General features: G+C 43.7%; 1 protein-coding gene across 1 annotated transcript in view; it reads right to left on the bottom strand.

Annotated features, from left to right (window-relative positions):
• CHMP2B (charged multivesicular body protein 2B) overlaps positions 1-18,149 on the bottom strand; it is a 31,221-nt gene that overhangs the window by 1,618 nt on the left and 11,454 nt on the right. The window contains exons 2-5 of the mRNA XM_070750245.1: positions 2,672-2,763; positions 2,277-2,471; positions 351-453; positions 15-121 (exon numbers count right to left, since the gene is read on the bottom strand). Coding sequence (XP_070606346.1) covers positions 15-121; positions 351-453; positions 2,277-2,471; positions 2,672-2,763 — 497 coding nt within the window. The remainder of the gene's footprint in view (positions 1-14; positions 122-350; positions 454-2,276; positions 2,472-2,671; positions 2,764-18,149) is intronic.

An 18,149-nucleotide genomic window follows, 5' to 3' on the forward strand; every position in this document is an offset into this window, starting at 1 on the left:
CATTTCTTTCATACCTTTCCAGATATTTCAATTCCAATTTCATCAAGAACTTGGTTAACAATATCCTGGCTTTCTTGTTCTTCATCAGAATCATTGAAGATGTCATCTAGGGTATCGTTGACTTGAAAGAGAAGTCAAAGCCAAAACTTAGCATAGCAACTAGTGAAAATTTTCATTTCAACTGCTGCATAAGTCTTTCTCAGAATGTTGTCATTCTCTCCCAAACCATTGATGTTGATAAGTATAACAGCTTCAAACAAAAGTAGTTAAAAATCTATGAAATCAATTATATCACAAGCCTAGAGTAGAATTAAGAAAAAGATTTAGCATAATATGAAAAAACAGCTTACTCATTTCTTCGGTCATTTCCATTTTCATGTTTTCTTTCTGGAAATTCTGCATAGTTTGCAGTGTCTTCTGTGGATCCATCTTTTTATTGACAGCCAGCATTGTCTACCAGGAAAGACAGAAGGTCATTTCATATTCAAACATATCGTGGTCTAATATTATATAGGGATCACATCACTATTGCAATTTTATATGTTTAAAAGAAGAAAATTCTTATCTTGTTTGTAATCCAAGTTTCATTATCATAAAGAGTAGTTAGAAGTAAGCTATCTGTAAACCATAGTTTAATAATATTTCTAATTTTGATTTGGCTTGGTCTATCAATAAATTAGAGCTACAGATTCACAAATTTGGAAAAGGCTACTTTAGAGCAACAAAGTTCAATATTTATTCGGTAGACAAATTCAGATTAAAATACACCTAAAAAATATCCACAAGCCTCTTACTCAGTAAAGGAGAACTTGTTTTCTCCTTAAGGAATTGACCTTACTGCTCTTATCGGCAGGAGGTTTTCCAAGCATCCATCTGGGATCTGCTGCCCAGAAATGAGGACTATCATTCCATATTCTCCTAGTAGGTTGTCTGAGAACAGGTCATGGCCTTTTTCCTTGTGACATCACTTCAGGCATATGAGAATGTTAGCAAATTCTCATACAGTTATCATTTTCATGGCAAAACAATACATTTCCTTCCTTTTCATTTTTTTAAAAACATGATTTTGTCCATACTCTGAACATCTTTATTGTTCTGATCAAATTTGTCATTTCTAAATTAGCACAGTAATTAGGGTGCTCTAATCAGTGCTACAGCCTAATATTACTTTACTGGATTTATAAACCACCTCATTTGTGTTTTTCTTGAGCAGAAAATTTCACTTTGATTGCAATTGTATTTAATTTTAATTATGGTTACCGAAACGAACTAGCTTCAAACTATGGTTGATAGTAGACTTATTTAAAGTAGACATTGTTCAAGAGCTGGAAAATGGCAAGTTTAAATATGGTTTAGGTAATACCAGCTGACATGTAATGTAATAATTTTAACATTTAATGTAACATTAACATATATATTGTGGCAGGAGTGAAGCCTTTACATAACATTTTTAATATAAAAGTTTTATAAAATAACGGAATAGCAAAAAGTCAGAAAAGTTTTAGATTTGTTTAATTAGTTGCCAGTTGTTTTCTGTACCACTTACCATATTTTTCTCTCCATTAAGACTTTTTCCTCCTCTCAAAAATGCCTGGAAATGTTTATGTGTCTTATGGAGCGAATATGGGTGGCAGGCAGCAGCGGTGAATGGTGGCAGCTATCCCCGCTGCCTGGAACAGCTGATTGGCGGTATTTTGGGAGACTGAGCCAACCACCGATCAGCTGTTCAGAGGTGAAGGCTCCAGCATTCCCCGGTGGAGACAGCAGACATGGAGGAGGCAGGCTGTCTATGCAAGGATGCTAACCAGATAAATACTGCATTGACCCTGGGAGGCAGTTTTTTTCTTCTTGTTTTCCTCCTCTAAGCCTAGGTGCGTCTTATGGTCAGGAAACAATAATTCTAATAAACCAAAATGTTCTAGATCAACAGTTTTTAACTGCTCTGCCACGGCACATTTATGTGCAACGAAAGGTCAGTTGGCATGCTGCATCAGCAAGCCAAAATAAATGACAGGAAGTGCTATGCTGTTGTTCAGCTGCACAGCCAGAATCCCACTTTTATTACATCACAGTTGTAAATTGTTTCCATTTTTCCTTCTAGGTCCAAGCAACCTGTGATGTCACAAGACCTCTGGTTTTCTGACTTAAAGTCTTGAGTATAATACGTGGGCTCGGAGACAAAAAAGATTAAAAAACACTGCACTAAATTTTCAGACAGGTGTTTTTCCTAACTAACTGACTCTGAGTACTTAGGTTAGTTAGGATCAATTGCATACCTTTGCCGTTGTTGACATTGCTCCTGCCATCTTCATCTGAGAATTCATCAGTTTTGTTTGAGTTGACATGGATGTAACTTTTGAACTAACAGCATAGGTTCGAGTTTTCTGTTTTCTCAACTGCACAAGCTGTTTTGCTAAAACTTTACATGCTTCCTTGTTTCCTGTTTTAGCCATTTTCTTTATTTCCAATTCCTTTTTATTGGGAAAAAAAACTGATTTTAAACTTTATTTGCATTTGCATCTTATCAGTTATCATTATAATTACTATAATAAATAGTCAGACACACATAACTAGTAATTAATTTGTACTTTAAAACTTCAGAATAGAAAAATATCATTTTACAAATTTGTCTCTTACTGTCAACAATGAACTAGTTATTTGACACACTTACCAGTTGCTTTTCTTGTCTCTCCAAAGCTGCTCGATCTCTTCCTATAGCCCTCTGTGTACCTCTTAACTCCTTATTTTGTTCTTTAATTATATCTAAAACCCAAAACATTTCTAGTTAATTAATAGATATTAACAACTTGAATAAGACATTGATTTTCTAACATACGAAAGTATTCTTAGCTGTGTTGCTCTTCTTTCGAATTACAGAATGTCAAGTATTTTTTCGACTATAAGACACACCAGTGAATAAGACACACCAAAATTTCAAAGTACAGTGATACCTTGTCTTATGAACTTAATTGGTTCCGGGACGAGGTTCGTAAGGTGAAAAGTTTGTAAGATGAAACAATGTTTCCCTTAGGAATCAATGGAAAAGCCAATAATGCGTGCAAGCTGAAAACTCACCCCTTTTGCCTCATTACCACCGGCACTTGGATCCTTGTTCGGGGGTGGGTGGAGGAGGAGGGGAGACAAGGGGGGGGGAGACAGCCAGGCTGCCCGGCGGGAGCCTTGTGGGTGGATTGACCAAAAAGTCAACAGTTACTGTACAGCTGCAATGACTGGAAGGGAAGGGAGGGAAAGGCACAGGCCGTTTGTGCATGCGTCTTCTCTGATTTTTTGTGTGTGGGATGCCCCACTGGGGTTCTAGGATCGTCTTGCAGGAGTCTGGCAGCGGTTGGGGAAAGGTTGGGGAAGCCCTTGCCGGATTCGCGTTGCGCCGCCACCCCAATTGTAACTTTAAGCAGAAGCCTCTCTCTCTTTCTCTCCTCCCTCCCTCCCTCCTTCCCTATCTCCCACATCCTCCCATATTCTGCCTCCCTCCCAGCCTCCGGGCCGCATTCGCCTTTCTCCACCGCCAGCAGCGCCCAGCTCCTCCTCCTCTCGCTTCTTTACAAGATAACAGCCAGGCGGTGGTGCGTAGGCTGGGTGTGTGTGTGGAAGAGGTCCGCAGGAGAACTGGGGGAGCTGTGGCCACTGCCCCCTGGAAGGGACCCAGCTGGGAAGCTCCCGAAGATGATATTTGCACACACCCCCGGGAGAGCAAACAGCAGGCATGGGCTGGGGTCTTTCCCCTGGGGGCAAAGGTTGGGGCCAGACAGAATTCTCTCTGTATGTGGGGGAATATTCAATAAAATGGGGGTCACAATTAAAAAAAAACCCAACTATTTAATATTCCATGCTTCATGTACTTTACAAATTGCTACATGGACTCTTTTCATGAACATATTGGATGGATAGATTTGACTTGGCATAGCATTACTGTTATATCTAGCATTGTACCACAAAAGATTTTTAAAATAATGACCTGCACTCTACCTTGAGTTCAGAAGCCCACTGGCAACCAATGTAAGCAATGTTATATTAAAACAGATTTTAAATGAAATGTTTTTTCTCTATCCTGAGATGGTTATCCTCAGGGGATCTGGCTGTCAGATTTTTTTTTTGCAGCTGCAGCTTCTAGTTGCCTCCTATAAAAGCTCCCCAATTGCTTCCAATTACAGTAGTCCAACTGATTGCTGAGCAAGATATGGGTTTGCCAGAAAACATGTTCTAATGTAGCATTAAAAAAATCCACGAAACTTATATTTTGATAAAAGATTTAAAACTGAAGATTCAATTTATTGCCAATAACTTCAGTACATTCAACTGAATTAAAAAGCCAATTAATTAAAATAAAACTTAACATGGTTTTTCTAATACAGGGAAGTTTTATATATTTGTATTTATTTATTTATTTTGTGTGTGTGTGTAGTGTATTGTATTGGTTTAAGTTTGAAGTTGTAACTTCAAAATTTACAAGAATGTTTTACAAGATAAAATTTAAATTAGTAGAACTAATTTCTATACAATAAACCTTAATAATAAGACAACTGACCATAAAACAGGCAAGCATAACTTCTCTTGCATTAATATTGGTGAAAATTTTAAAAAAATATCTTTGCCTTTGTTTTAAAGGATGTTTATACTTATAAGTGTAAACATCCTTTAAAACAAAGTGAACATTAAAATTAATTTTAAAATTAGATGCCTATTATTTTGCATTCAAATCAAGGAATAGGATTCCACTAAATCTATCCATCACAAGATACTTTAAAAAATGATACTTAATGCTTTCTTTGGCTTAGGTATTACTAGACACAAATTCATCTGCAATGTAGAAGCAATCATGTACATGTAAAATAACAGAGTAATGATAATAATAATACCAAAAAGGGGAAATAAGATAATAAGGATAAGTAATAATACTATACCTATTATCACGGGTAGAAATACCTCTACCTAAGAACTCCTCTACTTAAGAACTTTTCTAGATAAGAACCGGTTGTTCAAGATTTTTTTTGCCACTTGTTAAAAACCATTTTCTACTTAAGAACCCGAGTCAGGAAAAATTTCCCAGGAAATTTGAGAGAGACATGAAGGCCCAGCCAGGTTCCTGCCATTCCCCCTTTAATACCAGACATCTCAGGCTTTTCTGGGCTGCCAGAGAAACCTTTCGGTGGTGCTTAAGGAGACTTTGACAGTCCAGAGCGAATGAAACATTTTCCTTTCTCTGGACGCCTAGAGAGGGAATAAACCACTTCGCTGTGGTGACTCCCTCGCACCGCCTCCCATACACCTGGTGCGAGGTTGCCTCCTGGAGCATCTGGCGTGGAAAGACAAAAGGGGGCGCTTTGCCCCGGCCGGATCAACTCGGTTTCAGCCAAACCGAGGAGTCACCACAGTGAAGGAAAGGTACCGGCTACAAAGTGAGTGAGCGAGAGGAGAGAGGAAAGGAAGCAGTTAGCAGCAGCAGCAGTCACCTTTCAGTCAAAGAAGCGGGAGGTTCTCCCCTCTCGCCCTCCTGGGTTTCTCTCTCTGGCGTAGTGTATGGGAGGCAGCCTTGCATCGGGTGTATGGGAGGCACGTGCTCCTCCTTGCCGCCTCAGAGCCCCTCTTTTTTTTTTTAAAGCCTTAAAGTTTTGGATTTTTTTGATTCCCCTCACCTCTCTTCTTTCTCCTCTTCCTCCCACCCAGGTTCCGAGCGTTGTTTCTTTTCTAATGGGTTTGCACGCATTATTTGTTTTTACATTGATTCCTATGGGAAAATTGTTTCTACTTACAAACTTTTCTACTTAAGAACCTGGTCACAGAACGAATTAAGCTCTTAAGTAGAGGTACCACTGTACACATAGGCATAAGACAGCAGATTTGAGAATTAGGTGATGGCCCTAAGGAAAAACTTATTATTTATTTATTATTTAGATTATATGCCGCCCCTCTCCGAAGACTCGGGGCGGCTCACAACAGAATAGAACAAATCATAAATAATCAGAAAACTTTAAAATTTATACAAGATTTAAAAGAACCCCATAAACTAACAGACGCACACACAAACATACCATGCATAAATTAAACATGCCCGGGGGAGGTGTTTCAGTTCCCCCATGCCTGACGGCAGAGGTGGGTTTTAAGGAGTTTACGGAAGGCAGGGAGAGTAGGGGCAGTTCTAATCTCTGGGGGGAGTTGGTTCCAGAGAGTCGGTGCCGCCACAGAGAAGGCTCTTCCCCTGGGGCCCGCCAACCGACATTGTTTAGTTGACGGGACCCGGAGAAGGCCCACTCTGTGGGACCTAATTGGTCGCTGGGATTCGTGCGGCAGTAGGCGGTCTCGGAGATATTCTGGTCCAGTGCCATGAAGGGCTTTAAAGGTCATAACCAACACTTTGAATTGTGACCGGAAATTGATCGGCAGCCAATGCAGACTGCGGAGTGATGGTGAAACATGGGCATACCTGGGTAAGCCCATGACTGCTCTCGCAGCTGCATTCTGCATGATCTGAAGTTTCCGAACACTTTTCAAAGGTAGCCCCATGTAGAGAGCATTACAGTAGTCGAACCTCGAGGTGATGAGGGCATGAGTGACTGTGAGCAATGAGTCCCAGTCCAGATAGGGCCGCAACTGGTGCACCAGGCGAACCTGGGCAAACGCCCCTCCTCGCCACAGCTGAGAGATGGTTTTCTAATGTGAGCTGTGGATCGAGGAGGACGCCCAAGTTGCGGACCCTCTCTGAGGGGGTCAATAATTCCCCCCCCCCCGGGTGATGGACGGACAGATGGGATTGTCCTTGGGAGGCAGAACCCACAGCCACTCCGTCTTATCCGGGTTGAGCTTGAGTCTGTTGACACCCATCCAGGCCCCAACAGCCTCCAGGCACCGGCACATCATTTCCACCGCTTCGTTGACTGGGCATGGGGTGGAGATGTAAAGCTGGGTATCATCGGCATATTGATGATATCTCACCCCATGTCCTTGGATGATCTCACCCAGCGGTTTCATGTAGATGTTAAATAGCAAGGGGGAGAGGACCGACCCCTGAGGCACCCCACAAGGGAGAGACCTCGGAGCCGACCTCTGACCCCCCACTAACACCGACTGCGACCGGCCAGAGCGGTAAGAGGAGAACCACTGGAGCACAGTGCCTCCCATCCCCAGCCCCTCCAACCGGTGCAGAAGGATACCATGGTCGATGGTATCGAAAGCTGCTGAGAGATCGAGGAGCACCAGGACAGAGGATAAACCCCTGTCCTGGGCCCGCCAGAGATCATCCATCAACGCGACCAAAGCGGTTTCCGTGCTGTAACCGGGCCTGAAACCCGACTGCTGGGGACCTAGATAATCAGCTTCTTCCAAGGACCGCTGGAGCTGGAGTGCCACCACCTTCTCGACAACCTTCCCCATAAAGGGAAGGTTGGAGACTGGACGATAGTTGTTAAGTACGGCTGGGTCCAGGGAGGGCTTCTTGAGGAGGGGGCGCACAAGCGCTTCTTTATAAAGTGATGGAAAAACTCCCCTCCCCAAGGAAGCATTGGTAATCTCCTGGGCTCAGCTCCGTGTCACCTCCCTGCTGGCCGAGACCAACCAGGAGGGACACGGATCCAGTAAGCAGGTGGCGGAACTCACAGCTCCAATGACCTTGTCCACTTCATCAGGTGTCACCAGATCAAACTCTTCCCAGACAGGTCCCCATGTCTAGTTGTTTTAGCTTGCAATGCCCTGTATTACCATCCTGTGGCGAGAAGTTGAAACACTTTATGTCCAGGAGATATCTTCTCAGTCCTCCTTATATATAATGCAATTTAATCAACTATTATGTTATTGTTCAACTACAACTTAATTGCCTATACAAATAATAATGCCAATGAAATATTAACAACTATCTACATTTGTCTTAATTGACTAATAACTGTAAATATTTTTTTCACTAGAATAATCAGACTATGTCTGATTAAATAGATTTAAAAAGATGTAGATAAGAATAGTATTTCATCAACAGTAAAACTAACTTCACAATTATATATACATTCCATCTTCCTTTCCATAAGATTGAAGGCAGGACGTTCTCAATTTTTACAGTTTTTTTATTTAGTAAATATGGGAATAATAAGTACTGTATATACATCCATCTCTCTGCATCTGGCATCTTAAAAAAGCAACAAATATAATACATTTCGTACTTTTATCGTAGCATGCCTATTGGCTATATTATAACCATTTCAGAAACCATTTTTTAGGAAAGGCTATCTCTTAAAGCTGCATTGTCCAAACTGGTACCGTTCAGAAGTGCTGAACTGCAGTCTTGAAAGTGCAGCTTCTGACTATGACAAAATACTTTCTACTCTCTAGGTCCCATCTTAGTTGTTAATGATATTGTGCATACCCCTGGTTGCTCAGTAGAATCCTGGGGGGTGGGGTGTTGAAGCAGAAGCAATGCACTAGCTACCCAATGCAATGTGGGGAGGCTGACTGTATAAAGGCTTATAAGTAACATATTTTTTTACAATTCCTTTTTGCTGGAGTGTGTTGTGGTAGAATCACAGTCACCTCCTTTAATCACAGACTTTAAGAGGAGGAGCCGGGTCCACCTGAGCATCATAGGCCCATGTGGCTATCAGAGGAGTTGGATAGTGAGGGTGAGGAAGGGATAGAGATTGAGGGTCCTGTAGAGCAGGGGTCCCAAACTTTTTACATAGGGGGCCGGTTCACTGTCCCTCAGACTGTTGGAGGGCCGGACTATAAAAAAACCCCTATGAAAATGTAAAATAGCAATAGAAAAATAATGCATCAATTAATATATTTCCATAAATTATACTTTTCTATAATTTCATTCAATATTTCCAAGCTCAATTAATTTTCAGGCACTTAGCATTTACTATTATCAACTTTCATCAATCTTCTACATTTCCAAGTATATTTTAAATGCATAATGCAAACTCATAAAATCATACAGTACATTTCATAAACCCCTTGTTTATCATATGTATCTTCCATTAATTTTACCTATGTAATTCTATAGTTCTAAAATTCTAGTCCAATTTTACGAATTAATACATCCTAACATTAAACAACACTTAAATATATCTTTTTACCAATAGTCCATAGTCAATCCATATTTAATAAACAATCATCCCTCCTCAAATTTCTACCACTGTTCTCATTTCTGGGTACCTCTCCTGTCTCTCCCCCTTTTCTCTCTCATTTGTTTCTCATTTCTCCCTCTTCCTCCCTTTTTCTCTCATTCCTTCTCTCTCTCACTTCTCTCTTTTTCCATCCCTGTCTCCTCCCCCCCTGTGAGTGTGTGTGTGTATGTGTGTGAACTCTTGAACCATTTACAAAAACAGGTAAATGGTTCAAGAGGGTTTTTTCTGTTATTACTTTGGTGCTTTTTACCATATGCTTAAATCAAGACTTACTTCTCTCTCTCTTTCCCTTCCTTCCCTTCCCCCTCCTTCCCTCCCTTTCTCTCTCCCTCTTTCTTCCCCCCTGCCTTTGTCTCTCTCTTCCTCCTTCCCTCCCTTTTTCGACACAACAGAGCCGTTCGCTTTCCCTCTTGGCAGGAAGGGGCAAAGGCACATCTCTCTTGCCTCCGGCTCGCAAGGGGGACTGCTGTGGCCGTAGCTGACCACCAGGGGGCTCCCTACACAGGCGGCGCTGCCCTGGCAACTCATTAGCTTCCAAAGGGAACTGAGCATGTGCGTCCACCTTTTGCCTGTCTCCGCTTTTCTCGCTTCCCAACTGAAAAGGCATGAAGGGGGAGGGAAGGAAAGGCTTCCCCGGTGTCCGTCCCCACCCCCCGCTGGCTTTTGTTTTATTTAACCAGAGGGACCAGCCTAGAAGTGGGCCGTAGTTTGGGGACCGCTGCTGTAGAGACTATAGAACACCCAGATAGGACCTTGCCTGGGTCTGATGAGGAGAGGGAGACTGTGGGCCCTATTTTAGATACCCATGTGAGAAGAATGCATGGGAGACAAGAGCAGTTACCCAGACATAGAGGGAGGCCTTGAATACTGCTGTGCGCAGTGTGTAATCAGAATGTTTAAAAGGAGAGGAGACTGGGAGGTTCCCTTTGCAGGAAATCAATGTTTATACCTACAAGAGGGAAAGAGCAAATTCACAGGTTTTTTCCCCTCTCAAATATTGCTGCAGTCTTGAAAAAATATAGTTTTGAGAAGTCTGTGAGTATTTCTGCTTCAGCCAAGCTATAGGCTTTAAGTTACAACTCTGTTTTGGAAAATTACTCATCAGTTTTGCTGCTGGCTTTGAATTTTGGCAGTAGATGGACATTCTTTGCTTTAATTTGTGGTTTTCAACAGGTTTGCTTGTACAATAGACTATCATACTTCTCAACTCGGTTTGTTTGTACAATAGATTAGTATACTTCTCAACTCTGTGTCTGAGTATTAATGGGAATTTAATTGCTGACTGGTCGTCGGGTCAGACAGAACAGAGTATACGAAGAATGCTTTTTAAAATCTGTTTATTATTATTTTATCTGTTTATTTCATTATCAACATTATAAAATGCTAGAAAGAAATATTGTACAAGAGCTTAGAATTCTGTCAATCAGACAGCTAAATCTTTAAAACTAAATCGGAATAGCACCAAATTAAATGTAACTGACAAAAGAAAAATCAAATTGAAAAACTAAATAGATTTGGCCATAGTTGTTGGAGTAAAAATCCAGAAAAAGACCCCTTACCCAACACAGTTCACATGGAGAGAACAATAGACAGTAGCTTGGAATACTTCTAACTGCTCTGTTCTTAAGCAACCTACCTCTATTCTTAAGCTTACCTCTACATGACTTGGAAGAGAAACTGATATTAAGGGATTGTAAGTCATTATCTTCGTATTGTCCTTACCATATTGTTTTTTATAATACAGTGATGCCTTGTCTTACGAACGCCCCTTCATACGAACTTTTTGTGATACGAACCTGGGGTTTATGATTTGTTTGCCTTGTCTTAAGAACCATTTTTGTTTTACGAATCCAAGCCCAGGTGCGTGGGTTCTCTTATTGCGTGTGCGCTCTCATACTGTGTGTGCACTCTCTGACTGCCGCAGGGATTTCCCTGCCTTGTGCCTGTCACTGCTGTGATTTCCCATTTGATTACAGTCCCCGCCCAGGATTCCGTGATCGGAGAAAGCACTCTCGCAGCCACTGCTGGGAGCGCTTTCTTCAAGCACTTTGGGAACGCCCGCTCCGCCTCTCATGCAGCCCCTTCGTTGACAGCCCTGGAGGAAAGCGCTTCCAGGAAAGGGGCTGCAGGAGATGCGGGACAGGCGTTCCCAAAGCGCTTGAAGAAAGCGCTCTCGCAGCCGCTTCACTGGGAGGGCTTTCGCCGAGCGCTTCTGGAACATCCCTCCCACCCCTCTCGCAGCCCCTTCTCTGGGAGCATTTTCGTCCAGGGCTGTCAGCAAAGGGGCTGCATGAGAGGCAGGGCGGGCGTTCCGGAAGCGCTTGGTGAAAGCGCTCTCACAGCTTCTTCACTGGGAGTGCTTTCGGAATGCCCACCCCACCCCTCTCACAACCCCTTCGCTGGGAGCGCTTTCGTCCAGGGCTGTCAGAGAAGGGGCTGCAGGAGAGGTGGGGCGGGTGTTCCGGAAGCACTCGATGAAAACGCTCCCAGCGAAGCGGCTGCGAGAGCGCTTTTGCTGAGCACTTTGGGAACTCCTGCCCCGCATCTCCTGCAGCCCATTCACTGACAGTCCTGGACAAAAATGCTCCCAGCGAAGGGGCTGCAAAAGGGGAGGGGCAGGCGTTCCCAAAGCGCTCGGAGAAAACCCTCTCACAGACCCTTCGCTGAGAGCGCTTTCGCTGAGCCAGTCCCTTCGCAGCCGCCCCTCTGCTCCAGCCCCAAAGGGGGGACTGCCATGTCCTGGCGGACTCCATCCCTCTTGCCAGGACAAGAGGCTAGTGGCAGTAGCAGGGTTTTCCCTTTGAGAAGCAGCAGCGGCGCCGGAAATGTCACATCCACCCTCCCACTGCCACCCGCCCCCAAACAAGGATCCAAATGCCAGCAGTAATGGGCAAAGGGGGTGAGTTTTGGGCTTGCATGCATTATTCGCTTTTCCATTGATTCCTATGGGAAATATTGCTTCATCTTACAAACTTTTCACCTTATGAACCTCGCCCCAGAACCAATTAAGTTCGTAAGACAAGGTAATACTGTAAGTTGTTGGAAATAAATTACATGAAGGGGATTGGGGCTGTTAATCTATCTCTTCATCAGCATAATATTATCATTATGAATAATTTTGAGAAATCAGTCTTTTACAAGATTATTGTCAGGAAATGGAATAAGAGCTTCTTATTTCTCTGCATGTATCAATGGACAATGCCTCGGATGCACCATTTAAAAGAACACCTCTTTTTGATGTGTTGCCAAGATCTGCCAACAAGCTGCTGCGAGGGCAACCTGGAATAACATTTTGCTAATAAAATTAGTCAAATTTACTTAACTTTTGACTTCAGATGTGCAGAATCCATTGAAATAATGTAAGTACAGACTTGCAATACTATTTGGAAATCCTTTGCATTGCATGAAGGTAGGTGGGATGCTGGGGAATGTCAGTGTTACCATTTTGGAACTCTGCTATGCTCTGCCTATATCATTATAAAGATGAGAGATTGGATAACAGACTAGATCATGAGGTTATTGACATGTTGTAGGGGAAATTGGTAATACCATCTGACTTGAAAGGCACAGTGGTGTTTGTACTCTTCAACATGATTTTCCTACACCCAGCTATGTAAATTAACTGTCATACAGGTTTTTTTCTGGGTAAGATTGTTGAAAAGATATAAGATCTTCACATATAAAACATGCTAAAGTAAACTGATCATTTTTAACCAGGTTCAGGCTGGGACATGGGTAGAAATAGCACCCATGTTGCAAATGCATCCCTTCTGTGCTCTTAGGTGTTCCAGTAGCATCTAGTATTATAGCTTGCGGGCTACCTCAAGGTTTAGGCTCAACCCAGGCATGATAGGTTGGTTATTGATTCTAAAATCTACCAATTCTGTGGTGATAGGGTTGTAACTTTCCTGAAAGAAAAATTCTTAGGCTCTTCTAGAACACATGATTTCTAATGGAAAGTAGATGGAGTCTGTCGCCAAACCATTTTTCACTGCAATGGCTAAACTGAAGATGATGCCTTTGTCACCTGGAATATTTTGATTTGTATTGCATAGCCTGGACTTGCAGACCACACAGAAATTTTAACTGGTGCAAAATTTAACTGCCCATGTGTTGTTACATAACATTACTGCTACAAAAAGTCCATTGCTTAATTAACTACAGGTATTTTGTTTTGGAGTGCAATTAAAGTTGCTCTTGTTGTTCTTATTATTCTTGTTATTATTCTTGTTATTTAATTATTATTCTGTTAGTCATTAAACATGAAACTCAGTCAAACATTTAAAAATGTGTCACAAGTACCATTGACTGGTGCTAATGGTTGATACAGGTTGCTGCCAGCATCCTAGATATCAACCAAGCATCTTCTTAAAATATATGATGTTCCAAGTAGCACAGTGTTTTGCAGTTCCACTGGTGTTATTGCAGGAAGCTGCAATTTCTTATGTTTTGTAAAATATCTGGACATGGTACCAAGTGCACTGACGATGATCATCTTCATCATCTTTCATTATTATTATTATTATTATTATTACTATTATTATTATTATTACTATTATTATTATTATTATCTTTTTATTCATTAAACATAACACCAAGTCAACTTAATATTTTAAAAAGTATCACAAATACCAGTGACTGGTGTTAATGGTTGATACAGGTTGCTGCCTGTGTCCTAGGTATCAACCAAGTATCTTCTTAAAATATATACTATTCTGAGTGGCAGTTTTCTACAGTTACGCTGATGTTATTGCAGGAAACTGCAATTTCTTGATGTGATTAGTAAAATTCTTGGATATGGTACCAAATGTCCAGATGACAACGGGTATCATTGTTACATGTTTAATCCATAGCCATGTAGTTTCAATGGCCAGATCGCAATATTTCATAATTTTTTTCAGTTCTTTTCTCCTGGTACAGCAATATCAATAAACTGTACTCTTTGGCCCTCGACAACCATGATATCTGGCGTATTGTGTTCCAAATGACTATTTGTCCATATTCAAAAGTCCCATACGATACACTCGTTCTCATGGCGATCCAAAGGAGAATCCAGGATGGATGGCTCTAGTCCTCCAGCTCTATGACTGAGTTGTAACATTTAGGACCGCCTCCCTGCCAACTGTCCAGTTCAAAATGAAGCTGAGACAATATCCAAGGTATTCCAGAAGCTGAGCCTTCTGCACATTACCTGCACCAACTGATGCCACAGTACTGACCGCAACCTCCAAGTCCATGCCGATCCTACTGAGTCCTAGGTAGGAACACAACAACCCCCCCCCCAACAAAACAAAATCTACAGGGGAGGGGATCTGACCTCTCCTTCGGATGACCATGAGAATGGACATATCAGGTAAGATCAACACCCCTTCTCCATGGCATCTTCTAGAGAGGCCAGTATGGAACGTACCAAAGCTTGGCATACCATATGGGTGGGCATAGAAATATTCCTGAGCCCCCTCATAATCATGTATCTGTTATAGGACTCTCCTGCCAAAGGCAGCCTCTGCGGAAGAGATTGGGGAAAAAGAGATAATTTTTGAAGAAGAGATAATTTTTTCTCAGAATAAGCAACTCAGTCCAACTACTAAGATGGGAAAAACACTCAAAGAGGTTCTGCTTTAATTAACATACTATAATTGAGATTAGCCACTCCTCCTGTAGTTTTCAAGATTTTGTATTTGCCCATGGTTCTCTATTTAAGTAATTAAAGATCTCTGAAATAGGCGTTGATTGCTTACCTGAACGCCTCTTCTCGTACGGTGAGCGGGTACAGCAGTCACATGGGTTGCTCATGTCCAATCCGGTGGAACTGAGCCTAGTATTAAAAAAGCTTGCCGGATCCGCCCCTTCCCCAGAATTCGCGAATCCATAGACTAGGCTCAGCTGTGAAGCTCTGTAGTGTTCAACTCTTATTGTTAGAGGAAAAGGGATTATAGAAGGTAAAGAAGACACATACAAGGGCGGGAAGTGACTGCTGTACCCGCTCACCGTACGAGAAGAGGCGTTCAGGTAAGCAATCAACGCCTATTCTCCGTACTGAAGGAGCGGGTCCAGCAGTCACATGGGACATACCCAATAGATGGTCCCTAGGGAGGGATTAGCTTGCTATCGTGTGAGATAACGGATTGGAGTACCCTTCTGCCGAAGGCAGCGTCCGCTGAAGCGTAAGCATCAATCTTGTAGTGCCTGATGAAGGAATTTGGCGAGGCCCAAGTGGCTGCTTTGCAGACCTCCTCCAACGGGGCTTGAGTCGCCCAAGCGGCCGAGGTGGCTGCGCTCCTGGTGGAATGCGCTGTGATGTTCCTTGGGACTGAGAGGGAGGCCGATTCATAGGCCTTAGCAATAGTCCCTCTGATCCAACGGCCTATTACTGTTGAAGACACTTTGGCACCCATGACTCTGGGGTGATAGGCTATAAACAGTGCTTCTGACCTCCGAAAGGGTCCAGTGCGTTGGATATAGATTCTCAGCGCTCTAATAAGATCCAGGGTGTGCCATCTAATTGCCAAGGGATGGTCTCGTTGGAGGCAGAAGGATGGTAGGACAATATCCTGAGTTCTGTGGAACATGGAACTGACCTTGGGTAAGAAGGTGGGGTCCAGTCGCAAGACTACCTTGTCCTGATGAAATTGACAAAGGTCCTGCCTGATCGAGAGGGCAGCCAACTCCGAAATGCGTCGTGCAGAGGTAATAGCCACCAGGAATGCTACCTTAAAGGATAGGTACCTGAGGGACGCCGATTTTAAGGGTTCGTATGGTGCCTGCGTGAGGGAATGGAGAACCCGTGGCAAATCCCAGGATGGATACCTGTGGACCTTGGAAGGTCTGAGGTTGGCTATGCCCTTGAGGAATTCCTGAACTTCAGGGAAGGATCGGAGAGGCTGTCTGCGGGGACCCCCTAGGACAGATGAAATGGCTGCCAGATGACGCCGGAGGGTGCTGGTGGAAAGTCCTTTATGGAAGCCTTGCATAAGGAAGGAAATGATTCTGTGTATGGGGATGCACAGAGGGGAGAGGCCTTCCTGTAGACACCACTGGTGAAACTTGGACCACGTGTGGTCGTAGATTCGATTGGTCGAACCCCTTCTGGCCTTTAAAATGACCTCCACTGAATCGGGGTCATGACCACGCAGTTCTAAGTCTCTCCTGATAACAGCCAGGCGGTGAGGTGGAACCACTCCGGGTCTGGATGGAATGAAGCCCCCTGCCGCAGCATATCCCCCGAAATGGGGAGTCGCCAAGGGTCCTGGACGGACAGCTGTTGGAGATCCGCGAACCAGGGCCGGCGGGGCCAATGAGGGGCGATTAAGATTACTCGGGCCCTCTCGGTGAGGACCTTGTGAATCACGTCCGGGAGAATTGGAATTGGAGGAAATGCGTAGAGTAGGCCTGGAGGCCATGGACTCCGGAGGGCATTGATTGCTTCCGCTCCCGGGGATGGAAATCTGGAAAAGAAGCGAGGGAGTTGGGCGTTCGCATTTGTCGCGAAGAGATCCAGGATTGGTAGGCCGAATCTGAGGCTGATTTGATGGAACAGGTCTTGATGGAGATTCCACTCTCCTGGGTCTATCGTTGCTCGAGATAGCCAATCCGCCTGGACGTTGAGGCTCCCCGAGATGTGGTCTGCTAGGAGCGACCAAAGATGTTTTTCCGCCCAAAGGCCTAACTTGAGGGCCTCCCTCATGAGGGCCTTGGATCTCGTGCCCCCCTGTCTGCAGATATGGCTTTTTGTGGCAATGTTGTCGGTGAGAATGAGAATGTGCCGGTTGGAAATGCGAGGAGAGAAATGCTTCAGAGCTAGGGAAACGGCTCTTAACTCTAGCCAATTGATTGGCCTGGAAGCTTCCTCCGGGGACCACGTGCCCTGGGCTATCATCCCCTGGGCGTGGGCGCCCCATCCCGATAGACTGGCATCTGTGGTGATGACAAATTGATCCGGGCACCTGAACGGGGATCCTTTGTCCATGGCCGGAGACTTCCACCACTTGAAGGATCTGCGAACACTTGGTGGGATGACAATGCGACGATTTGAGTTGCTGTGCCCCGATCTCTGAAAGGGTAATAGGAGCCACTGGAGTTCCCTAGCATGAAGGCGAGCCCAGGGAATGATGCCTATGCATGACACCATCTTTCCCAAAAGGGATGACAGAGTTACTATGGATACTGAAGAATTAGATAAAATGTTAGAAATTAACTCCCCTATACTGAGTTTTCTCTCGGGAGAGAGAAAAACCTGGGAGGATTCTGAATTAATAATGGATCCCAGGTGTAAGATGGATGTGGAAGGTTGGAGGTGACTTTTATCAAAGTTGATGGAAAATCCATGGTCCTGAAGGACTGACATGGTGACAGAAAGGTCTGTTTTCACTTTCTCTAGGGAGTTCCCATGAATCAAAATATCATCAAGATAACATAAAATGTGGATGGGAGACGCCCGGATATAGGCCGCCAGGGACCCCAAGAGCTTTGTAAAGACCCGAGGGGCCGAGGAAAGGCCAAATGGCATCGCCCTATACTGGAAATGCCTGCCTTGAAAGGAAAAACGTAAAAATTTTCTGTGGCATTTGGCTATAGGAATGTGGAGGTAGGCCTCAGTGAGGTCTAAGGAGACCATGAAATCTCCCGTGTGGATGGCGGCCAAAATAGAAGTTAAGGAGTGCATCTTAAACTTCCTATATTTGATGAATAGGTTTAGCTTCTTTAAATCCAAAATAGCTCTCCAACCTCCGGAGGATTTTGGAACCATAAATAGGATGGAGTAAAAACCTAGGCCCTTCTGCCCGGAAGGAACCGGTTGAATGGCTCTGATGGACAATAAATGAGAAATGGCCTCCTCCATACGGTTACAATCTGAGGAGGACCTGGGAGAAGGGCAGGAAATAAAACGTTTCGGGGGAGGAGAAATAAATTCTAAAAGAAGACCTGTATGAACAGTGTCAATGACCCAGGGGTCCTTGGAGGTGAGACGCCAATTAGAGGCGAAATGGGCTAGGCGACCCCCTATGGGAATTGAGGAAA

The sequence above is a fragment of the Erythrolamprus reginae genome, chromosome 4, assembly GCF_031021105.1.
Source record: "Erythrolamprus reginae isolate rEryReg1 chromosome 4, rEryReg1.hap1, whole genome shotgun sequence".
Lineage (NCBI taxonomy): Eukaryota > Metazoa > Chordata > Lepidosauria > Squamata > Dipsadidae > Erythrolamprus > Erythrolamprus reginae.